This window comes from Cebus imitator, unplaced genomic scaffold (genome assembly GCF_001604975.1).
Source record: "Cebus imitator isolate Cc_AM_T3 unplaced genomic scaffold, Cebus_imitator-1.0 Scaffold125, whole genome shotgun sequence".
In the NCBI taxonomy this organism is placed as follows: Eukaryota; Metazoa; Chordata; class Mammalia; order Primates; family Cebidae; genus Cebus; species Cebus imitator.
Window position 1 is genome coordinate 1,758,633 of NW_016107440.1, and position 24,960 is coordinate 1,783,592.

At 50.5% G+C, this 24,960-nt stretch overlaps 1 protein-coding gene across 1 annotated transcript in view; it reads right to left on the bottom strand.

The window, feature by feature from the left end:
* Positions 1–24,960, bottom strand: part of SCARA5 (scavenger receptor class A member 5) — a 123,087-nt gene that overhangs the window by 27,247 nt on the left and 70,880 nt on the right. The window contains exons 5-7 of the mRNA XM_017540425.2: positions 14,901–14,981; positions 12,410–12,508; positions 9,675–9,731 (exon numbers count right to left, since the gene is read on the bottom strand). Of these exons, the coding sequence (XP_017395914.1) occupies positions 9,675–9,731; positions 12,410–12,508; positions 14,901–14,981 (237 nt within the window). The remainder of the gene's footprint in view (positions 1–9,674; positions 9,732–12,409; positions 12,509–14,900; positions 14,982–24,960) is intronic.

The window sequence follows — 24,960 nt, forward strand, 5'->3', positions numbered from 1 at the left end:
GAAGGAATGAGTGGGGGAAGGAATGAGTGGGGGAAGGAATGACTGGGGAAATGAATGGATGAATGGACTCACAGCATCGGAGGGGCTCTAAGAATGGAGCTGGTCACTAAATATCCCAGAACCTGCTTGGCTGTGCATAGGGAACTTTGCCTCTACAGAAAAGAAGAGGGAAGGCCCACCCTCAGCCTGAAAGATTGCACCTCCTATATGTTTGTTTTCCCTGCCTTCCAGTCCCCCTGCCAGAGCACAACAAGGGGAAGGAAAGGAGGTCGTGGAGAATAGAAATAAACACACAGGGCTGGGAAAATAGGCTCTGATTTTCTGCAGCTGCAGAGTAGCCCCTGAGGATAATTCAGACCATCTGCCCATTAAGGAAGTTGAACTTTCCTTCTCTTGTAAAGAAAGAACTCTGAGGCACAGGGGCTCTGCTGAGGCGACACTGCTCACGGGAAATGTGATCCACATGGGAAGGACGGGGCCATCCCAAAAGCAAAAGAAGCAATTTCTGATCAGGCTCTCCTGGATGGCATCGCTTTCAAAACGTGGTCTGGCCTGTGGGTGTGCTTTATAAAATACTATTTCCTAATGGGAATCTGCTCTTAATACGTCCATTTATGACTCTTCAAAGCACTTTTATTAGCGAGTCTCGTGGGGTCTTTGCTGCACTGCCCTAAGCAGGGTGGTGTTAGTCCCATTTTACAGGGGAGAAAGCTGAGACTCAGAGAAGGGGCGTGCCTCTCTCCAGGTCACATGATAAAGCAGCCACGCCAGGACCACACCTGGATTTCCAAAGTGCTGTGTCTCCCCTTGGCGGTCGCATGGGGGGCTTGAGACTTTGCTGGGTAGAAGGAGCAACAGCAACATCTCCCGCATTGTCATTGCCCTGAGGCTCGTACTGGATGTTTAAAAACTGTGGCCTCCCCTTTTTGTCTCCCCAGCTGTGCTTCCTGTTCTCTGGAAACATGAGTTTGCTCTGATTTTGCTATTCCCGGCTAGCCGGTGCTAAATAAAAAATGTGATCAAATAATAAATGAAGAGCTCTTCCTGCTCAGGCCTGAGCCGGGAGCTCACCCCGTCACAGCAGGAGAAGGCTGTTAAGGCCCAGAAGCTCTGCTTAGAGCTGGATTTGTAGGAATGGCCTGGATGGGCAAGTGAGTCCTATTCTTTCCTAAGCTCCTGAACCTCTCAGAGGGCAGGGAGAGGTCAGAGTCCACTGGCTGTTAGGACCAGAAGGAAATGCTGGAGAGCCCGGAGAAAACAGCGATGCTGTGTTTCATCAGGCCTGCAGCCCTTCTGCTGACATGCATAAGGCAACCCTTCTGAAAGGCTCAGCTTCACGTGCCCAGGGCTAGTGGCCCGTCCTGGAGGGCTCTGCCACCCCCCCCCGCCTTTGCTCCCTCCATCCCCTCCCGGCCCGGGTTTCCATGCCAGTTCTCTCCCTCCTCTAGGTTCTAGGTCTGAATCCCTTTCTGGGATGCTTCTCCACCCCTGCACTGTAAATCCTCAAAGGTCGGGACTGCCTTAAGAACCAAGTTTACCCCTCTCTAAGTCTAGGACCTTGGGTGAGGAAGGTAACCTCCCAGCCTGGTTCTGTTCTCAGTTAGGTGGGATGACATACCCGAGAGTTCTTCTGAAACACGCAGGAGCTCAGAGACCTGGGTGGTCATCTCTCAACAGTGTTGAACTCCATACGATCCCTGTGGACCATGGCGGCGGACCCAGGCATTGTGGTAAGTGACTTTCCAAGCCTCTGAGTTAGTGTGAAAGCCAGCCATGTACCCCTCCTGCCACTGTGGCCCCAGGACCTCCCAGGGAGGTCTATTACGGCTTTGCCTGTCTCTTTCTTCCATCTGAATTTGGCAAATGGCTCCCTAAAGAAAAGAGGCTGAAACCCAGCCCCAGGGGAAGTAAGTCCACCTAGACAGCTGGCCCCAAGTATCCTCCAAGGATGGCTTCCATGTCAAAGGACAGAGGGCTGTACTGTGAAGTTCACACAGTGGCAGTGAGAGTGGATCAGTGACATCAAAGGCTCCCTGGACCTCCCAGACTCAATCCACAGACCCTGCAGCTGCACTCACTCCCTGCGTTAACAGGAGCTGGGGTCACGGAGAGTAAGCACAATTCCCAAGTTTGTTTGAAATGCATTCTAAATAAACTGTTCAACCACTCTTGGTTTTCATGTGCATCTCAACATAAAACTTTTCTTTGTTCAAAACCCACATCAAAGACCCCAGCGTCATTTCTTTCGCTGGGTTTTGTAAATGATTCCGTGTTCACGTTCATCTGAGGTTGGTATTACTGAGACAGTCTCCTTGCAGGGCAAATCCCCCAAACCACTGGATATCTGCCAGGGAATTGGGGATGCCAGTCCCCGGCACGAAGGAAAGGGCGGCACCACGGGCTCGGCTGCCTGTGTCGGCAGAGAAGTGGAAACAGAACAGGCAACGCACATACGAAGAATAGGGACGAGGCAGCAGGCGGACTGGCCACCTCAACTGATGCCATGCCCCTCCTAGATAATGCATCACAGCAGCCCAGCCTCCCAAGTCCCACACACACACCTGGCTGCTAACTCTGAACATAAACTCCACACTGCCTTGTTTATTTTTTTCCAACTAGCAGTTCTTCCTGGGCTTTGGCCCTGATTCCTGCCTTCGGTTAGCATATATCCAGAATACAAATATCAGTGGCCCTGTTAATGGCCTTTTAGGATTCCCAAGGGGGAGTTTCATTTCTCCCTGCCTAAGCATTTTTTTCCCTGCCAGGGCATGGGTCCAACGCTTGTCTCTCTCTTTCTGGCCAGGGATGCTGAAAATACCTTTTAAAGAGATGAACATAATGCAGCAAGCCCATCTGTGCCTGACTCACAGGCACCTTTGCACATCCTTATTTTTTAATTTATTTTGAGACGGAGTCTTCCTTTGTCTCCCAGGATGGAGTGCAGTGGTGCAAACTTGGCTCACTGCAACCTCCACTACGTGGGTTCAAGCGATCCTTCTGCCTCAGCCTCCCGATTAGCTGGGATTATAGACACCTGCCACTAAGCCCAACTGATTTTTGTATTTTTAGTAGAGATGGGATTTCGCCATGTTGGCCAGGCTGGTCTCGAACTCCTGACCTCAGGTGATCCACTTGCCTTGGCCTCCCAAAGTGCTGGGATTATAGGCATGAGCCACCATGCCTGGCCTGTGTATCCTTATTTGACCACCTGACTTCTTAAAGGGGCCAGGCCTTTTCCAGTTCTTCTTAAATCTGTGTGAAGCCATCAAACCACATACAGCATAGATTAGTCGGAATCAAACTGTTTTCTGCACATGGGAATGTGGAAGCTCCCATGGAAGGGATCACTGGGAGCTTTCAGGGAGAGTCACTGGATTTGTTTTTGGAAGGCTTAAGATGGGATCTTGGCAAACCAAAATGCCTGGAAGGCCAGATTCCATCCTCTTTACAAAACAGGGGAAAAAAAGAGGGAATTGTGGCCAGAGAGGCTAAGAGACTAGCCTCAGGCCACACAGCCAGGGAGGTCAGTGTAGGACTTAGATTTAAGGTTTGTGCTGTGATGCTGACAGAAGTATCTGGTCTTCATCTCCAGCTCCCAGCCAGAGCTCCTAGAATTCTTGTAACTTCTTAAACAGTAAGAGTAACAGGAGCGTCTCTTGTGAGAATCTGGGTTTTTTTGATCCCTACTTTTGAAATAGCTCTGGAGAATCTTTTTTAAATTTGTAATAAGCCCCTTCCAACCACACCTGAGTTTGGGCAGGCCCAAAGGATGGGGGTGCTGGCTGTCAGGGAAATCAACCACGTGATCAGAAGGTTGGACCATTCAGCCCCACTTAGAAGTGGAGGGGGTATTGAAGATTGAATTCAGGTACCAATGGCCAATGATTTCATCAGTCATGCTTAGGTAATGAAACCCCACAAAAACTCAAAAGGACAGGTTCAGAGAGCTTCTGGGCAAGGTGCTGAACACATCAAGGTACCTGGAGCATGCTGTGCCCAGAGAGGGCAGGGAGGCTCTGCGCCCCGTCCCCATACCTTGCCCTCTGCATCTCTCCTGTCCCTCTGTTCCTGAGTTGTGTCCTTTGTAATAAAACGATGAACCTAACTTTTCCTGAGTTCTGTGAATTGGGTTCTAGCGAATAATCAAACCCAAGGAGCGGGGCTCTAAAGGGATTCTCCGACTTATAGCAAGTTGGTCAGAAGTTCTGAAAGCTTGGATTTGAGACTGCATCTCAAGTTGGGGGAAGCCTGTGGGACTGAGCCCTTACCCAGTGGGGTCTTCACCAACTCCAGGTAGATTATGTCGGCACAGAATTGAATGGTGGGACCCCCAGCTGGGACTGGGGGATTGGTCAGTGTGCGAAACACCTGCACAGTCGGGGTCAGAGGCCTGGGAGTGAACAGAGGAAGCGAGTCTTCCTTTTCACTGCTCTACAACCAGCACTGCGCCTACAGAGCTGCAGAGAGTTGGGTTCGCATCTTCCCAGGAAATGTTTCTGAAAAACAGGACTTGCTGGAAGTGGAAGTGCAGACAAGAGAAGGAGGAGGAGCAGAAAAGGAACCTGGATTTGGAATGTGGCCTTTCCCGGGAGGAAGGGTCTGTCTACCACGCACCAGCTATTGGTCGTGTGCACAGGGCCTCCAGTGACAGCTGAGGCTCTGCCATTACCACCCCGTGGATGGCTTCCCTGTGCCCAGAGGCTCAAGTGTAAACTCCTGACCACTGCAAGGCCCCTCGTAGCCCCCACATTCCTTTCCAGCCTTAGTATTTGTCTCTTAGATCCCAAACCCTTGCCATGCGGTACTATTCAGGAGGATGACAACAGTATGCTGTTTCATGCATATGGTTCTCTTTACCTGGGACGCCTTCAACTTCCACACCCACCTGGTGGATACCAACTTACTCTTTAAGACTTGGGTCAACCAGGTGTGGTGGCTCATGCCTGTAATCCCAGCACTTTGGGAGGTGGAGGCAGGCAGATCACCTGAGGTTAGGAGTTCGAGACCAGCCTGGCCAATGTGGAGAAACCCCGTCTCTACTAAAAATACAAAAATCAGACAGGGTGGTGGCATGCATCTGTAATCCCAGCTACTCTGGAGGCTGAGGCAGGAGAATCACTTAAACCTGGGAGGTAAAGGATGCAGTGAGCCGAGATTACACCACTGCACTCCAGCCTAGGTGACAGAGCCGGAGTCTGTCTCCAAAAAAAAGGTGCAGTGGCTCTGCCTCTTCATACCTGAGATCAGGCTGGGGTACCCGGTACAGCAAACTGTAGGCACAGGAATGGGAGAAGGGAGTCCAGAGACTCCAAAGGACTCTGCCTCCTTGGTTGTAAAACAGAGACAGACACATCTCAGCAGCTGCAGGGAAACCTGTTTAGAAACATGCTTCCTGATCATTTACTTCGAGTTGACACTGCATGCTGGGGTACCCACAGCACCCCTCGTCCCCAAACTTACTTCCCTAAATACTGAAAATATGCACAAAGTGTTAAACATTTTTCAAGTGCTCTGAGCCATGCATGAAAACCATCAGCAAACACTGGCTTGGAACTCACCCCTGTGGCATCTACATATTTTTTTTCCATGTAAAACCAAATGGACAAAGGTTTGTTTTAAACAATCCGAACTTATATCCTGCTTTAAATTCATGCTGTGGGACTTAACCAACACTGAATTCTTCACCCACCCCTTCGTTACAAAAATACTATTTATTTTTCCTGCAAACGGACCATCTACGAGGGTAAAACAAATGTATTTCTCTTGAGATGTGTGTCCGTAGCATTTTTTTTTTTTTTTCCTGGCCAAACTGCCAAAAGCCAAACATGTCACAGAGTCACTGATACCGCCCTTGCCGGGAAAAACCTTGATCTCTCATCAAGCACAAACAGGGAGATCTGGATTCTAGACCCAGTTTTGCCATGACGTAGGCGGGGTGATTTTGGGGATACCACCCATCTCTCTGCTGCTGCTCTCTGTTCCGAAAACTGGTGGGGTGGGGTTGGCCGAGAGAGAGGAATGGGTCTGAAACCCATCCAATCCTAAAATCCTGTGACTTCAGATCAAAACATGGGTAAACAATGGCAAGATTTTTGTCCTGAAAAATATTTTAACGTGGACTCAGATGGGTCCTGAGAAGCCTTCTGTGGAATTCCCTCCTCCAGGGAAAACTGCCAGCTTCCCCTTCCTGAGTGAGGGGTGTCTGTCGTGTTTTCTCACCAGTCCCATCGCACAGTCACCCCCAACTGCTGAAACCTCAGGTCTTTGCTGCTGATGGCACTGGCTTGGGAGGTGTCTGGTAAAGGTTTAAAGGCCTCGGGGTTACAAAAGGCCACCCTGGTTGGCAGCTCTTCCCGCACAATGCCAGACTGTGGAGGGTGGCTCTCGGGTGTTTCAAGCTCTTTTTCCCAGCCCGCAGATCCTCCGGTGGGGCTGCCCAGGGCGCAGGGAGTGACCAAGAAACCCTCAGACACGGGCACCATGTCTGCCAGAATTTCAGCACTTTTCTGAAAGCTGAGCCTCGGCTCTCCCTGCAAAGCCCAGGTCTCAGGGATGTGGTTAACGCCTCTGGGACTGGAATTCCCTGGACACGTAAGCGGGGGGCTGAATATGGCTTGCTGTTGGTGTGGTCAGAGCAAGCTGGTGGGTGGAGGCCGTGGGAAGACACCGCACGACGGGACAGGCACAGACTCGCAGTGACTGTTCCCCTTCAGCCCAAGGTCCTTCAATCTACATCTGGAGCTACCAGTGAAAGAGAGGACTGCTTAGGGTTTTAAGAGGCCTGGCCCTATAGTCCAAGACCAGGGGCCGAGTCCCAGGGTCAGGAAGTCAGGGGCTGGGGGTCTCATTCAGCCTCAGCCCCAGCCTAAGGATGTGACAAGTCCATCCTCCTCTCTGGGCCTCTAAACATGGGAAGATGGGGGCTGGCCTGCCAGTTTCTTTGTTCTGCGATGCCTCTGGCTCTCCCAGGGTCCTCCTCGTGTTGTATAGAGCTTTCTGCCCATGGAGCTGCCTCTGCTTAGCCCCTTCACCTCCCAGTTTCACTGCCCCTGGAGACCACTATGGGTGGGGGTCTTGCCAGGGAGCAGGAAAGAAAAGCTTAGTGCTTTGTGCAAGCATAGGCTCTGGGTTCTGTCTGAGTTCTGGGCTGCAGGGAGGGTGTAGCCTCTTCAAGGCAGGAAAGAAAGCCTCAGTCCCTCGCTGACATCACCTCCTGCCGTGCAGTCAAGAGGCTCCAGAGCCATGTGGATGGGACCCAGGGACCCCCGCACCCCTGTGGCTCTGGCTCCTACCTCCCCGCACCATGCTCCAGCCTCAGGAGCCAATCCTAGCGCAGAGTCCACCAGCCTGGCCCACAGGGGCAAGGAGAACAGAGACCACACGTCCTCTGCAGCACGGGGACGCCCTGCTGGCTGGACCTCCTCACTGCTCCCTCAAGTCTGCTGAAAGAACAGCCGCCAGGGAATTCCTGACAAGAGCCCCACTGGCGTGCGGGCAGTGTTTCTGATCTCAAAGGCCATCTTTCCACATAGTTCCTCCCTTCCTGCCCGCCCCCATCAGGCATTGTTTATTTCTCAGAATGAAGTGCCACGATCCTTCTCAGCTACCTTGGCAGCCTTGATAGAAACCAGTCAACAAACAGAGCAGGGAAAACCAGCACCCTGAAGACGACATTCAGGACCCAGCCCTTTAGACAGAAGGGATCAGATCAGGTGTGCTAGATGGCCCCATCCAGTCAGACACACCCAGGCAAGCCCTGGAAAGGGACTCTAGAGAAAGCCAGAAGTACCGTGAGGCTCACAGACGGCACCCTGTACTGCAGCATTTCAGGCGAAGTGGGTGTGGGAGGTCTGGGGTCAGCCTGGGAACTTGCTTGTTTTCCCCGGGGAAGTCCGTCACTTTCGAGGACAAGGTGCTATCACCCACATTGCTCCTATTTGATCCCTAATTGTGCGCCAGGGAGGGGAGGGCAGAGAGGAAGCAGGGGGCAAGTTTAGTGTTGGGGGGCCCTGGGGAAGCCTCTTTTCAGAAGCGAGGTCTCCTTGCGGTCCTGCATGCCTGGTAGAAAAGTGTCATTTGAAGGACCTGCTGTGCCATACCACCCTCAATGTGCTGCTTTCATCGGAAGGACTTGCTGAGACCAAGGAACCATGAAAACAGTGTACCATTCAGCCGGAGTTTACATCTTGGCTGACACGAGCAACTGAAGAGAAGGCAGTTGAAGCATCTGACGTGTAGTGATGGTCGAGAATAATCCTATAATGCTCTGGAGGGTTAGGCACGCACCAAGAAGTGAGCCGAAGTTTCCTCACAGAGAAATGTTAGAGGGTGTGGGAAGATGGGTGAGTGAGTAGTTAATCATTTTCATTATCGAGTGTGTTTTGCGGGTATTGGCCATCAGTGTTAGTAGAGCCCAAGTACCCCGATGATTTTTCACGTCATTAGTCATGGTTATAATCCACGTGGGAATAATGGCATATACATTTTTTATTAAGTGTTCCTTTGGTGATGGGGTTTGCAGGTTTCTCTTCGAAACCTTCTCCTATTTATGGAGGGCTAGGGCTAATTATTAGTGGTGCTGGGATGTGGTATTGGGTTAAATTTTGGTGGGGTTGATAGTCTTTTTGATTTATTTGGGTGGCATGAGACCCCTATCTGTGGCTAGCTTGTGACTCTGCAGTGGACCCTGTCCCTGAGTGTCCACAGGGGAGGCTATAACACAGGGACTCTTTCCCCAGGCCTATCCTTCTAGAGCCAAGACCGGAGCCCAGATGCCACAGGCAGCAATATTCCGCTTGGCACCCTCACACCGGACAGAACCAACTCACACCACATACTGGGGTTGGGATTTTTCCTTTTGCTCTTTTTAAAACTTGGCGAAGACACTCTGTTCATTATTTCTCTGTCCTCCAAGATTCTACATGTAGCCCTCTGGGGTGAAAGTAAGCCCTGGAAGAGTGGCACAATGAAATACGCTGGTTCCCTTGTCAGCATTGGAGCAGGGACCACGTCAGAAAGACGCCCACTCCTAATGGGGTGGTCTGCTGGATCGTGAGCTCTCCAGCGTCACTCCTCCATCAGCGGCAGATGGGGAAAATGAAGGCGATGCCACTTTGTCTCTGCACCTTTCCCCATGTAGCACCCAGGGAGGGGAGGCCTTTCACAAGGTCAGTAGCTGAATTTGTGCAAGCACCTCTGATGATTTTAGAAAGCGTGTCTGAGTGGGCGCATGACACAGAATAATAATCACGAACAGGTACTGAGTCCTCACCAGGCGTCCAGCACGATCATAAACACGTTACTCAGATTAACTCATTCAATTCTCACAATGGCCCTATGAGGTAAGGACTCTTGTTATCCCCATTTTATAGATGAGAACACTGAGGCACAGAGATTACACCCAGCTGGGCTAATGAGTGGCCAAGGACAGCCTCCAGATCCATGCACACAACCTCCAGGTTTATGGCACCTCTAGAAATGTGGCCAGTGCCCCTGGGGCCTATCAGCATCTCTTGCTAGACTGGCAGAACCCTAAAAAAGCTAGGGAGGCTCCTTTGACACCTGAGCCCCAGCCATGGCTCCAGCCTCTGAACCTCCAAACTTATGGGGCTGCTCAGCAGACAGCTAGCCCTGTGCCAACACCTTATCCCATGACCCCAGCAGACTGTCCTTACTGGCATCTCCGGCTCTGTCTCCTTTCTCTCCTTTCTCTCCCTTTGCGCCTCGGTCACCTAAAACAGAGGAGGAAAACTGGCATTAGGAATGGAAACAAATCCTAATTGCGAATAAAATATTACCTGCAGGGGACCGATGAATTCGAGACAAGAGAAACCCTCAGGTGGGAGCCAGCAGCAGCTGGAGGGTATAGCAGGCAGGAGAACAGGGCAGCCACCTCTGCCATCTGCCCTGGAAACCCCGAGAAGGAGGAAGCACCGGTGAGAAAATTCCACCCCTTCATAAAGAACCGAAGAGCAGCCTCTATCAGCATAGCCTAAAGAGCACAGGGAAGTTTGCAGGAAGAAGACAAGTCAAAGATACTCCTATTAAACACTCAAGGTTTTAGAAGTCCATATCCAAGTTTGTTTTAGGTTTTTTGTTTGTTTGTTTTCTTTTTTGAGATGGAGTTTTGCTCTTGTTGCCCAGGCTGGAGTGCTGTGGTGTGATCTTGGCTCACTGCAACCTCTGCTTCCTGGGTTCAAGTGATTCTCCTGCCTCAGCCTCCTGAGTAGGTGACACTACAGGCATGCACCACCATGCCTGGTTAATTTTTGTATTTTTAGTATCAGAGATGGGGTTTCTCTATGTTGGTCAGGCTGGTCTCGAACTCCCAACCTCAGGTGATTGCCCGCCTTGGCCTCCCAAAGTGCTGGGATTACAGGCATGAGTCACCATGCAAGCCTCCAAGTTTGTTCTAATGAGACCAGGGAAAACAAGGGAGAAGGGGCTTTAGTTAAATAGGGAGAGAGGCGGGTTCTATGTCAATCAGGTTTTCCTGTGGGAGAGACCATAAAACATGAATGTGAGATACCAGGGCACTGTGGTATTTCCTTCCCAGGATATGCCTAAAGGAGAAGACCTCTTTGGACAGCTGGCCTCGCTCTCTACAAAGAAGTTGAAAATCCTGGCACCACTCACTGGGCATTAAAATGACAAGGGACTTCTCTTTCAAGGACCTCCAGAAAGACATCTGCAAATCAAAAGCCCATGGCATACTGTTTGGTGAAAAAAGCAAGCCAACAAATTCCAGGGGAGGATGTCCAGGATGATCCAAGATTTAAAAAAAAAAAAAAAAAAAAAAAAAAAGGCAGCCATATACATGTATAGGAATGTGCTCAGAAAAAGATCTGGCAGGATGTGCTCCAAAGTGTTGATGGTAGTTATTCTAAGAAATAAGAGCTGGGGGAACTGAGAGGTGGAGACTTTTTGCTTTATGCATTTCTGTGTTGTCTAATTTGTCTCTCTCTCTTTTTGAGACAGCGTCTCACTCTGTCACCTAGGCCCAGGGCTGGAATACAGTGATGCAGTTTTGGCTCACTGCAATCTCCACTTCCCAGGTTCAAGCAATTCTCCTGCCTCAGCTTCCCAAGTAGCTGGGATCACAGGTGTGCACCACCATGCCTGGCTAATCTTTGTGTTTCTGGTAGAGACAGAGTTTTGTGATATTGGCCCGACTGGTCTCAAACTCCTGGCCTCAAGCGGTCTGCTCTCGTTGGCCTCCCAAAGTGCTGGGGTTATAGAAATGAGCCACCTTGCCTAGTCTCTAATTTTATTTTCAACAAGCATGTGCTGCTTTTACAACTTGTTTTAAAATCAACTTTTTAAAATGGGATCATAAAAGAAAGAAAGCCTCAGTCTGTTTCATTGCTGACCAGAAAGTAAAATAAAACTTCTCAAGGATCCAAGATCAAGGGATCATCCTAGACGCGGGGTGGCAATGATTAGCAGGAATTTTTTCTTAGTTTTCATTTTAACAAGTGAGGAGTAGAAAGCCTGAGGACAGGGCATCAGAAGTCCTCCACCTTCTGCAGCGGTGCTAGGAGGTTTGCACAATCTTGAAGTGAGCATGAAAAGACAGAATGATTGTAAAACAGGTTTTCCTAAAAATGAACAAGAGGATACCTACAGGAAGGAGAGCAGATCGGAAGGAACATTTCTTGGCACTGGAAATTTGAGAATTGAATTAAAGTTGTAAATGTTGGGGGAATAAGAGTATTTAGAAGGTCAGGCATCTGGCAGGACTGGGGAGGAGGGTTGTCCTGGGACTGCAGCCTTGGTGTCTGCTCCGCAGGCCACCCTGCTGGCTTTCTCTGGTTAATCTCTGAGCTGCAACCTACCAAACACTCCCTTGCATTTCTACGAGGACTTGAACATTTGCACACGCATGTTTGCTCAGTCCTCCTGACAGCCCTGTGAAATATAGTATCATGAGGGTTTCGAGATTTGTGTGTTTTGTTTTGTTTTAGAGATGAGCTCTTGCTCTGTCACCCAGGCTAGCGTGCAGTGGCACAATCAGAGCTCACCGCAGCCTCCAACTCCTGGACTCAAGAGATCAGCCTCTCAAGTAGCTGGGACTGCAGGTACATGCCACCACACTGGGCTAATTATTTTATTTTTTTGTTGAGATGGGGTCTTGCTGTGTTGCCCAGGCTGATCTCAAACTCTTGGGCTCAAGCAATCCTCCCGCCTGGGCCTCTCAAAATGCTGGGACTACAGGCATGAGTCAGCATGCCTGGCTGAGGGTTTCTAGTTTTTAGTGGAAAAACTAAAGTCTTTAACAAGATGAAGTGACTCGCACAAGGTTGCCCTTCTGGTCCATGCACAGTGATGAGAGTCCTGGTCCCCCACACCAATGCCCACATGCTGCCTGGGGCTGGTGGTGAGGCTCAGGGAAAACCGAGATTGTCATTACCTTTGAATCCACGCATGCCCATTGGTCCTGTGGCCCCGAGCTTCCCATCGTCACCTTTGGGCCCAGGCAGTCCTGGGGTACCTCTCTCCCCGGGCAGACCTGGGTAGAAAACAGACAAATGGCAGAGCCTCGGATGCAGAACAGGAAGGGCCCTCAGAGGTCATCCCAGGTTCAAGGCTCAGCCTCCCCCACACATCCCCTCTTAGCCTCTGTGTCTGTTTTTTTTCTGTTAATCTAAAGATGTCGCCAAAGCAGAGACAAACAGGTCCACGCGGACGCTCCCCGTGCGCACCCTATATCGGTCAGGCTTGGGGTCCTCCTGCTAGAAAGATCCAGTGCTGTTGTGTCAGGAGGGGTGCCTATCCCTTTGGAGGGTGTCCCTTTGCCCCTGGACATGCTGGAGATTTAGAATTAGCAAACTCTGTTTTTTGTTTTGTTTTGTTTTGTTTTTTGAGACAAACTCTCACATTGTCAGCCAGGCTGGAGTACAGTGGTGCGATCTCGGCTCACTGCAACCTCCGCCTCCCAGGTTGAAGCAATCCTCCCACCTTACCCTCTCGAGTAGCTGGGATTACAGGTGCCCACCACCACACCTGGCTAATATTTGTATTTTTAGTAGAGACAGGGTTTCACCATGTTGGCCAGGCTGGTCTCAAACTCCTGACCTAAGTGATCTGCCTACCTCGGCCTCCCAAAGTGTTGGAATTATAGGTGTGAGCCACCGCGCCCAGCCTAGAATCAGCAAACACTTTTCTGAGCGCTTTCTATGTGCCAGGCCCTGCTCTGGATGCTTTTCATAAAGTATCTAATTTAATCATCATAACACACCAGGAGGAATTATTCTGCCTGTGTTACAAATGAGGACACAGGAGCTCAGAGAGATTAAGTAAACTGCCCAAGGTCACACAGCAGTGTTGGAGGCAGGATCTGAGCCCTGCTCTTGCTGAAATGGACAGTAAGCCTCACTTTATGCTGGATCAACAAGGCTTACTGGGGACGGGGGTAGGAGGAAGATGAAATCGTTTCTCATTTTATTTAAGAAAAAAAAAAATCCCTTCCCTTGTATAAATACAGGGAGGTATAGCAAAAGGGACTGGAGGGGAGGTCAGTAAATGGACGGCCTGCTGCCGATTAAGTCCCCGGGCTCCTGGCCACAAGGCCCCAGGGTCACCGCCTGTGGTGACAGCACCACGCAGAGCCAGCATAAACAAGTGTTTGAGTGTGTGAGAGCCCTGGTCCCCCATGAGGCCTGGCCTTAGCGCAGTTATCTCTGCAAAGCAGAGCACCCTTAATTAACTGACTAATTGTTCTTTCCTGCTTGGAAGGTGAGTTGGTTTGCTTTGGACTTTTTCTGGGACTTGGAGAAATCTGTCTTCCAGTAATGAATGATTCTCTAGTCCTAAGGTCCAGTGGCTGGAAGGAGACATGATTCTGGGAGACGGCTGATTGGGTTTTCTCCTTTTCCCTCCTAACACAATGTATCTGTTCCCAGAGTCCAGTGGCTCCACTGCCACAGAAGTCCTGATCTAGCATAAGCTGGGCCCCAGGCTCCCCATCTTATGATTCTCTAGGGCAGAAAATGTGGTTCCAGACCCCCACGAGCCCCTGAGCAGCCTCAGTGCTGACTTGAGGTGGTCCCGAGAGGGCAGGGCCAGGAGTGGATGCTGGGCTGGGACCTCTCCTTCCCCCACACACTGTCTCCTTGCCTGTGTTTGCAATGTCCTAGAGATTTGGGAAGCGGATGGTTTGGAGGTATAACTCCTAAAACAAATAACCAGACACATTTCTCCCTCTATTTCCTTTTCTTCCTTCACTTAGAAAACCACACGCTCCCAGCAAAATATTGCATGCAGCACAAGCTCAGTAATGGACAGACCGGCAGGCAAGGTATGGCGGGGGACCCAACAGGAGCTTGGGAGACAGTGAGTCTCAGAAGAACCCTGTCTTTCTAGAAGGCCCAAAGCACCCTCCCCACCAGCCACTGACTCTTCAGGGCTGTTGATATGAGCAGCAGGTTGGGGAGGGGAGGGGTCAAAAGGGGAACAGACGGGTATTCATGATCCATTCGTAGACCTGGGCAGGGTCAGGAGGAGTCATGGTGGGCAGGGGAGGGAGACAGGTGGCTGGTGATCAGGAAATGCGGACAGGACAGCACCTGTGAAGGGTTGGACTGGATCTCAAAACATCTCCAACTCCTTCTGCAGGTCCTGCTCACACGGACCCTGGCTCCTGGGCTGGGAAGGGGCTTCAGGGAGCTGCAGGCCTGTCCTGTACCTTTTCCTTCAGATTGTGGCACTTCCTAATAAACAGTATGTGCTGCACCCTGCTGTGACACCAGCAATCTCTTAGTCCCTTGTTGGAACTGAGCGCTAGAGGCAGAGCTGATTGGGCGCTCCCCTGGGGAGCCAAGTCATTTATAACATCGAGAAAGTAGGGGTCAGAGATGGATTGGGGGTCTCTCCCAGGTCCCTCCCAGGGGCACACCCCTTACCTCGAAGTCCAGGCAATCCAGGGATACCAGGCCTGCCTTCCCTTCCTTCATCCCCCTGATCACCTTTGGGTCCTGGTGGCCCTGGAAAGGCAAAAACAGCACCAAGGTTAGGGGATTGGCTTGTGGGGCAGGACCAGGTCAACTGTAGAGGAAACACAACACCCTCTCTGAGGAGAGGAAGGGCAGCATCAGCTTTGGAAACACACAGGGAACCTCCAGCCCAGTCTCGGGGGCATCAGGAAAGGCTTCCTGGAAGAAGTCATATCCAAAGTGAAATCTCAAAGAGAAATAGGAGTTAGCTGAGTAAACAGAGGGGTGGGTGAGTGTGCTGCGGACTGCACGTGTGCGGCCCCTCCCAAAACCATATGTGGAATTCCTAATCCCCAATGTCACAGCTTTAGGAGGTGGGGTCTTTGGGAGGCGATTAGGTTTTGATGAAGTCATGGGGGTGAACCCATATGTTGGGATTAGTGGTTTTATAAGAAAAGACACCGGGGAGTTCATTCTCTCTCCCTCCCTCCCTCTCTCTCTCTCTCTTTCTCTCTCTCTCTCTCTCTCTCTCTCGAAAGGACACAGCAAGAAGGCGCCAGTCTGCAAACCAGGAAGAGAGTCCTCACCAGAACCCGACCCTGCCACACCCTGATCCTGGACTTTCAGCCTCCAGAGCTGTGACCAATAAATGCCTGTTGTTGAAGCAGCTCAGTCGATGGTATTTTGTTGTGGCAGCCTGGGCTGATTAAGAGTGAAAAGGGACAGTTCCAGGCAGAGGGAACAATCCCTACAAAGGCTGAAAGTCAAGAGAGATATGTAAGCCCCAGCAGGGTAAGAGGCGGGGGACACAGTGTGGAGAGAAAGCGGGGCTCTTAGAGACCCAGCACCTCCTGAGGACACCAGAGGTCACAGAGGGGCCTGAGAGAAGAGCCCAATCAGAGCTGCACATGAGGAAGATGGTTCAGGCTGCAGTGTGGAAAATGGGCTGGAACAGGAGGGAGGCCGAGGCGGAGCCTCCAGTCCAGCCAGGTGGGAGGTGAGAGCCCTGGACAAGGGGCGGGGCCATCAGAGGGACGTCAGGGACATGTACAAAAGTTGCTTGGAAAGTAGATGAGACTGACTTTGGTGTTAATGGGGGAGGAAGAGGCCAGAGTCGTGCTCAGATGTCTGACTTACGTGCTTGGATGGAAGAAGGGTTTCTAACGTCTCCTGAGAGGGCTGCCCTCCAGGATGGGGCTCCCGTGTGGCAGGGATTCTGAGATATGGGATTGGATCCAGTCCCCATGACAATGCCAGGTGCTGCAATTACACATTTGGACCACACAGCCGATGAGTGAGGCAGCTGTGGTTTCAACCCACATCTGACCTGCGTGCGTCCATGCTGCAACACCCACAGGGCTAGACGTCTCACCAGCTGCAGAAACTTCTTGCCAGCCATTGCTGCACCTGCTGTCCCCAGGCTAGCCAGCCCCTGAGCACCCCCTGCCAACCTCCTCCAGTCACTACCAGCTCTCAGGTGGCTCACTGCCCCTTCCTGTCAAAACCCTCTCTGACTCATCATCCATGCTGAAAGTTGGCATGAACTGCTGGAATGTGCGTACTTGGAGCCGTTTGACCGGTCATCTCACCCTGCCTTGTCCTGTTGCCACAGTGACTGTGTTCTGTCTTCCTGAAAGAATTGCCAGCTCCCTGAACAGGGCCACACCCTTTATATCCCTGTACCTGCTGTGAAGACCCAGACTGCAAGCTCTCATCTCCTGCTGCCTTTCAAGAGAAAACGAGGACTGTGAAGCCCGGTGTGGCAGCTCATGCTGTAATCCAGCAGTTCGGGAGGCTGAGTCAGGTGGATCACCTGAGGTCAGGAGTTTGAGGCTAGACTGGCCAATGTGGTGAAACCTCATCTCTATTAAAAACATAAAAATCAACCGGGTGTGTTGGTGGGCACCTGTAATCCCAGCTACTCCAGAGGCTGAGCGGGAGAATCTCTTCAACCCAGGAGGCGGAGGCTGCAGTGAGCTGAGATTGCATCCTTGCACTCCAGCCTGGGCGACAAGAGTGAAACTTTGTCCCCAAAGAAAATAAAAAAAGAGGAGGACCATGAAAAATGGCCTTTATAACTTTATAATGTCTCCATCTTCTGTTTACCAGGAGCCTCAGAATATGATTTTATTTGGAAATAGGCTCTTTGCAGACATAATGAGTTAAGACGAGGTTACCCTGGAGTAGGGCAGGCCTCAGGCCAATGGCTGGTGTCCTTATGAGAAGAGAAAACAGAGACACAGAGATATGAGAACATCATGTGGCCATGGAGGCAGCGATGGGAGTGACACATTCCCAAGCCAAGAAACACCAAGGACTGCCGGCAAGCACCAGCGGTTAGGAAGGGCCAAGAAAGGGTCTCCCTGAGCTTTCAGAGGGAACGTGGCCCTGCGGACACCTGGATTTCAGACTTTGAGCCTCCAGAACTGTGAGAAAATAGCTTCTGTGGAACCACCGAGTTTATGACGCTTTGTTATGGCAGCCCCGGGAAACCAAAACACACAGACTCACAGCCCAGCAGTAACGCCTTGCACAATAAATATTTGATGAATGAACGAGTATATGAGATCAGAAGGTGTTAATAATACATAGAAAACAACCAGCCAGCCAAGGTCGAGATGTACTGATACCTTCCTCACGCTGGCGCTGTCCTCAGACCCTAACCAAACTTGACGGCTGTTTAATAATTCCATGGCACGCAGGCAGGGAAAAAAGGAGTCAACAATTCTTCAATTCACAAGGCATACAAATCATTTGAGAAGGACTAGGTTTTGTGATCCCAGTTTTCAGACCACAGGATTGAGTCAGAGAACCTGTTGGGAACAGACCAAAGATGGCGCAGGAATGAAGGGTGGAGTCAGGAAGCAAATGGGTTCCAGAACCCCTTCCCACGGGTCTCTCCTTAAGGTCAAGGCTGCAGCAAACGGAACCAGGAGAGGGTGGCCAGATCTCTACTGCTGGGCTGAAGGCCCACTTCTTTCTCTCTTCCCTGCCTCCACCACCCCACCCCACTGGGAACCCAGGTGCTCCAGGAACCGAGCTGGTCACAGATGAAGGGACTGCAATTCCCTGACTGTGAGGTGTGCTGACAATTTCACCTGTCCCTCAGGTGCAGGGGCAACCTGCATGGGGGGAGGGTCTTCCCAGGAGTCAGTCTCGCCAAGGGAGGATGCTACCCAAAGCCCCTGATGTGGGGCCTCTGGGTGGTACACATCATCTGGAAGGTGGGTTTTGAGCATGGATATCGAGTCTTGAGTTTGAGTCCTGATTCTATTAAATGAAGGTAAAAAAAATTCCTTTCTCATATAGCTGTGGCGAGGACTGAGTGCATTCAGGGGCACGATGACTAGAGAAGGGCATTGCAGTCGTGAGTGGTGCGGGACGTCCTCATCACCTCACTTTGTGTAGCTCCTCCTCAGAACCTTTATAGGATGACAACTTTTGGGTATTCCCGGCTCACCTGAAATCACCCTGTGGAACTTGGCTGGGTCATCCAGGGAGAGGCAGGTCTCAAGAACATGCTACAGGTGGATATATATATATGGAATCTAGCTCTGTTTCACAGGCTGGAGTGCAGTGGCACGATCTTGGATCACTGCAACCTCCACCTCTCAGGTTCAAGTGATTCTCCTGCCTCAGCCTCCCGAGTAGCTGGGACTACAGGTGCCACCACCACACCCAGCTAATTTTGTATTTTTAGTAGAGACAGGGTTTCGGCATGTTGGCCAGGCTGGTCTTGAACTTCTGACCTCGTGAACCACCTGCCTTGGCCTTCCAAAGTGTTGGGATTACAGGCGTGAGTCACCGCGCCTGGCCTGTTTTTTTTAAAATAGAACTATGTGGTTAGTGAGGGCCTTTACTAGAGATGAACTGGGAAGAAGGAGAGGTGGACAGTAAAGGTGAGCGCCCATCCACAAGCCTTCATCACATCCTCAGGTGGTACTGGCCCGGCCGACTCAGAAGGGCTGATGATTTGGACAGAGCCTCGAGGGGCCAAGCCGCCAGGTGCTCTGAGGACCAAGTGTGTCTTTAAATCACTGCTGCTGCCCGTAGGTGAAGCAATCTCAGGATATGACTTTTCAGTGTGTTTACTGACACAAACCTTTTTTTCAGAAACCCAGTCTGGAAATCTCCAGCCTGCTTGGATTCCTCTTTCCTGTCCCCCTTTTGTGTCCCTTTCCAGCCACACACATCTGTGAGTCAAGGGTTCTCATAAAGGAGGGTCCTTCTCATGACTCCACCTCCTTCTGCACTGCCTGCACCCGTGTCGGGTCCTTATGGCCTGGCTCCAGGCTTTGTAAGAACCACCCTGTCTGTTTCTCTCCAGGCCATGTGTGCCTTGCTGTCTGATCAGTCTCTCCGAAATAACAAAGCAACCAAAGGGACTCAGAGCATGGGGGAGTCTCCTGACGGCACCACAGGCTCAGCCTCCCCTGTCAAGGCCCCTGCAGATCACTCACGATCTGACCCCCTCTGCTGCAAACTTACAGCTCAATGCTCACAGTCACCAACTTTCCTCCACCTCTGCACAAATGCTCTCCTCATGGTGTCCCTGAACATTAGCCAGATCCTGACTCCAGTTCCTCTTAGTCCTGCGGCTGCCTTCATGCCCACTGATCTGGTTTGGCTGTGTCCCCATCCAAATTTCATCTGGAATTGTAGCTCCCGTAATTCCCACATGTTGTGAGAGGAACTCAGCAGGAGGTAATTGAATCATGGGGGTGGGTTTTCCTTGTGTTGTTCTCACGATAGTAAATAAGTCTCACAAGATCTGACGGTTTTATAAGGGGAGTTCCCCTGCACACATTCTCTTGCCTGCTGCCATGTAAGATGTGCCTTTGCTCCTCCTTTGCCTTCTGCCATGATTGTGAGCCTTCCCCAGCCATGTGGAACTTTGAGTCCATCAAACCTCTTTTTCTTTATAAATTAGCCAGTCTCAGGTATGCTTTTATTAGCAGTGTGAGAACAGACGGATACAGCCACCCTTTTGATTTCTTAGTGTTCCACTAGCAGAGCCCTCAAATCTCAGATCTGGAAGGCAGTGGGGAGATCTTCATGCATAATGTCCCTGTGGGAGCCTCTGCCCACTCCCTGGGCACCATCCTCCACCCCCAACTGTAGTTCCCAAGGAGGCCAGACCCTCCTGTAGGGCACTGTCTGTGGCCTGTGCCTTGCACACCCCCGGCACACAATTGGGATCTGAAGAGTGACTAATGAGCAGTAGCAGAAGGACCAAGACATCTATTGTTCCAAGAAGTGCCCGGGTGAGCTCCTTCACTTCTCAGCTTTCTACACATCCCATTTCTCATCTCTTCTGTCACCAGGGCAGACCAGGGCATGGAGGTGGCTGGAACGAGGAGGAGCAGTCTCCTAGGGTCCCCACTCAGGCTCTGCCCACCCATCTACCCTGCTCCCTCATGCTGCCCCCAGTGCAGTTGCTCCTGCCGGAAGCATCTTCCCAACGGGGTGAAAGGTCTGGGACCAGGCATTCAGGACAAGCATCAGAGATTTCTCAGGGATCAGCCAATGGGAGGAAACCCATGCCTCCTCCCTTCCCAGATCCCAGAACACGTGATGGGGTAGGGGACCTGCATGGGCTGGAATCTGGGAACTGACTGCAGAGAGCAAATTGGGAGGACAGCTGACGGCCTGGAGCCAGCAGTACAGTCATCAAAACCACAGCGTAAACATCACCCCCAGAACCACACTAACCACAGGGAGGATGACAGGGTGGAGTGGCTCGGCAAACGGCTCCACTTCTAGTACCCTCAAATCACCAGGGCCTGGACTCTCAGCCCCTATCACCTTTACACTTTTGAGAGTTCTCTCTGTTTCATCTTTTAAGGCATCTCTCTTGACTCTGAGAAGTGGACAAGGCAGGAAATGTGTACTCCATTTCACAGCCAAGGAGACTCAGTCCCAGAAAGGTGCTGACACTGCCCTCGCTGCGGTCCTCTGAGCGCCCAGTGCACAGAGGGTGGTGGGCGGGACTGGGGGCAACTCCACCCGCTTCCCAGCAGAGTCCGCGTAGAAGGACAGATGAGAGTTTGGCTCACGACACAATGTCCCAGAGACCTCAGCCCAGGTCATGCTCCCCAGTCCTCAGTAGAGAAGACAGGACACTTTACCTGTCACTCCACTCAGAGATGTCCCCACTTTCAAAGGTCTCTACTACCCAGAAGCCAGAGTCCCAGAGATAGCCTGGAATCCAAAGCCCACTCTATTATACCATCCCTTTATAAATATTTGCTGAATTGGACTGTCTACTAAATTGTGTTTTTTTTTTTCTCACAAAATCAGACTGCAGATAAATCTGCTTTGCAAACTTATTTTAATGAATCCAGAGATGTATCTTTTCATCCCAGCTGGGTCACTGGATGTTTTCTGACTTCAACAAATCATCTCCCCTCCCTGGCCTCAGGATCCTCAACTGCAAAATGAAAAGAGTGGACTGGATGATTTCAGATCATTACCATTCCATCCAAATGCTGTGATTCCAGAAAACCTGCATCCTTGCCAAACAGAGCCATCAGAATGAGTCTCTGCTCATGTCTCCTCTCCTGGGCGACCTCCCTTCTCTGGTTACCTTTCCCCTCCTCAGCTGCTTCTCCTCTGTGATGATCTAAGTTCTCTGCTTCTTTCAAACCCACAGGCAGATTTCAACAGACCTGATTAATGCTAAAAATCCAAAACAGAAAATAGAACCCCCACTGCAGATATTCACAAAAGAGAAACTGGAGACAAAGCTCATCAAAAACTGTATAACAAAGTAAGGGAATAAAAATCACTCGGATCAAGCTCAGGGATAATGTAAATAAGCTCATATTTGAAAAAATACATAGCTGAGTATTTGTGACTTCTCAGCCAGGAAAGAGTAAAGGGTGAGAGTGTGGTGAGTGTTATGTGTATATGTATGTGTGTATATGTGTATATATGTGTTCATATGTATATGTGTGTGCATGCGTATGTATGTGTATATGTATATATATGTTCATATGTATATATGCATGCATGTGAACGTATATGTATACGTATGTGTATATGTGTATATATGCGTTCATATGTATGTGTGCATTTGTATGTGTGTGTATATATGTTCACATGTATATACGCATGAATATGAATGTATGTGTATATGTATGTGTGTATATATGTGTTCATATGTATATATGCGTGCATGGGTATGTATGTGTATATGTTTGTGTATATGTATATGCATACATGTGTGCACATGGGTGTGTTTATGTCTGTATGTGTGCAGGTGTGTGTGTATATCTGTATATGTATGTGGGTGTGTATACGTATGTGGGTGGGGTTGTGTGTTTAAAAACCTTAATAGAGGAACTGGACAAAGTTGGGGCAGAAGGGCCACTGCAGACAGCAGTATGGAAATGCCTGGAAGCTTTCGTAGTGAACCAGCCCTCGTCCAAAAGCCAGGGTAGAGTTTTGCCTTGTTAAGGTTGCATGGTGAAAACATTCATATGTACCAGCAGGAATCTTTTTAGTAATAACCACCAGGCACCTGGCAACAGAGAGACAGGGAGGTAGGAAAGACCCCAGATGTGGTGGCGATAATGACAGCTGGAAGCCCAAGCACCATCCAACTGTGAAGGGCCAGGAGCCCCCGTGCAGCCATCTGAATGTTTGCACCCCCCAGAATTGATATGTTGCAACCTAATCACCAGGCGGTGGCATCAGGAGGCAGGGCCTTTGAGAAGTGATGAGTCTCAAGGGTAAGGCCCTTATGGATGGAATCAGTGCCCTTATAAAAGAGGACTCCAGAGAGCTACCCCATGCCCTCCACCAAGTGAGGACACAGCAGGAAGGTACCATCTATGAACCAGGGAGCAGGCCCCGGGCAGGCCTGGATTTTGGACTTCCCAGTCCTAGAGCTGTGAGCAATAACATCTGCTGCTTATAAACGGCCCAGTCTATGGTATTTTGCTATGGCAGCCTGAACAGACGGATACACACATCAAGAATCCAAATCTTGAAGACAGAAAGGCAGGCAGGCCTGGGAAGGACTGAGATCAAACTTTTAGATCAAGAGAACTGAGTGTAAAACTCAGTTTGAGGACCAAAGAAAGACTATGTGGAGGACCCCACCGGAAGTACCCTGGCAAAAGAGGGACCCAGGGCGGTTGCAGGCTGATCCAAGGAGACTGGACTTACAAATGAAAGAACCCGGATGTGAAGTGTCTCGGGAGCCTGGGAGGTTGCATTAGCAGGAAGTACAGTGAGGTCTCTAGCTAAGAAAAGGAAGGGACTGGAAAGTGCCCCAGAAACAGGGAACTCACTCTCCACTCTCCTCTCTTCACTGCTTACAGCTGGGAAGCCAAATGCTTCCATCCCAACAGCCAGGATTTCTGGGCCAGGCAGAGCCGTGTTTAGACCTTGGCTTTGCCACTTGCCAGATGTCTAAGAAACAGGGGGAAGGTTATTCAGGCTTCTCATCTATAAAGTGGGGACAATAAGACCTTTTTGCAGGATGTGAGGATTCTTGGTCTTGAATGTCTATTTGGAGAATTCATGTCTACAAAATGCGTGCCACATTGTAGGTTGTAATTCACTGTAATTGCTATTTAACGCTATCAGTTCCTGAAAACATTGCTAGAGGCAAGGGAGGTCAAGGAAAAAAGAAGGTAGGAAAAGCTAAGATCCTGTGTTTGAAAGAAGAAATTCTACCTCCTCCCTCTGATTTCTGTGATGTAAAGGCCCAAAGTGACCCAGGACCAGGAAATCCGACTGTGTCAGGGAAGCCAGTGATCGCCCAGTGTCAGGATTTAACAGTTGCTTTTACAAACATTCATGGAGTCCCAGTTGTGTGCATTGCACTCTTAATGCTGGGGACAGAGGCACAGATCCAGACGGACTATGGGGAACAGAATGACAACCGGGCACTGGGCTTAAAGGTCCTGATCATTGAACTGTACACATAAAATGGGGGATTTCATGGCATGTAAATTACACCTTATTACAGCTGGATCATTACCAGCCATGAGGCCTTAAGTAAGGCAGGGACTTCCTCCCTCAGTCTTAGTTGTTTTCCTGTTGAAATCCGACCCTGCCCTCTACAACAGCTGCCTTAAATGACCTCACAGTTCATCCTCAGGTCCCATTTAAAAGCAAAACAAGGTACACAAAAGTGCTATGTAAACTGGAAAGGGTGCAGAGGGCCCCATCATTATACTTTCTCTCTGATAAACGCAGAAACGCGAAAGAGGGAGACTTCAGGGAGCTAGAAAGGTTGGGGGGTTCTTGGAGGAGGTGGGTTTGAGTGAGATCCTGGAGTATCAGCAGGATTTAGATGGGCAAGGAGGAGGGAGAAGAGGGAAAAAAGGAGGAGGGAGAGGAAAAGGAGGAGGAAAAGGTGGAGGATGAAGAAAAGGAGGAGATGAAGGAGAAGGAGGAGAAAGAGGAGGAAGAGGAGAAGAAAAGGAGGAGGAGGAGGAGGAGGAGGAAAAGCAGGAGAAGGAGGACAAGGAAGAGGAGGAGGAAGAGGAAGAGGAAAAAAGGAGGATGAGAAGGAAGAAGAGAAGGAGAGAATAAAGGAAGAGGAGGAGGAAAGGGAGGAAGAGAATGAAGAGGAAGATGGGAAGAAGGAAGGAGAGAAGGAGAAAGGGGAAAGGAGGAGGAAGAAGAGGGAATGGGGGAGGAGGAGGAGGAGGAGGAGGATGCTGCAGGTGGAGGAGTCTCTGGAACACAGCTGTGACAGTGGTGAAGGTGGCCTGTGTTTCCAGGGCAGGGACAAGATGTGCCCCATTACACTGGATGCTTCACCCACACCAAGACCATGTAGGACCCAGGAGTTAAACAATTAAACATTTCCAGAACATCACACTTCTGATTTCTCTTGAAACACACGCAGACCTTGTCAGCCTCGGCCCACCTTCTAGCCTGGCAAAAATGAATGAGACCTGCCATAATCCCTAACACTCCCCGACACTGCAGTCTCTCTACCTGGACACTGCAGCCTCTCCTCCCCGACACTGCAGCCTCTCCTCCTCCCCGACACTGCAGCCTCTCCTCC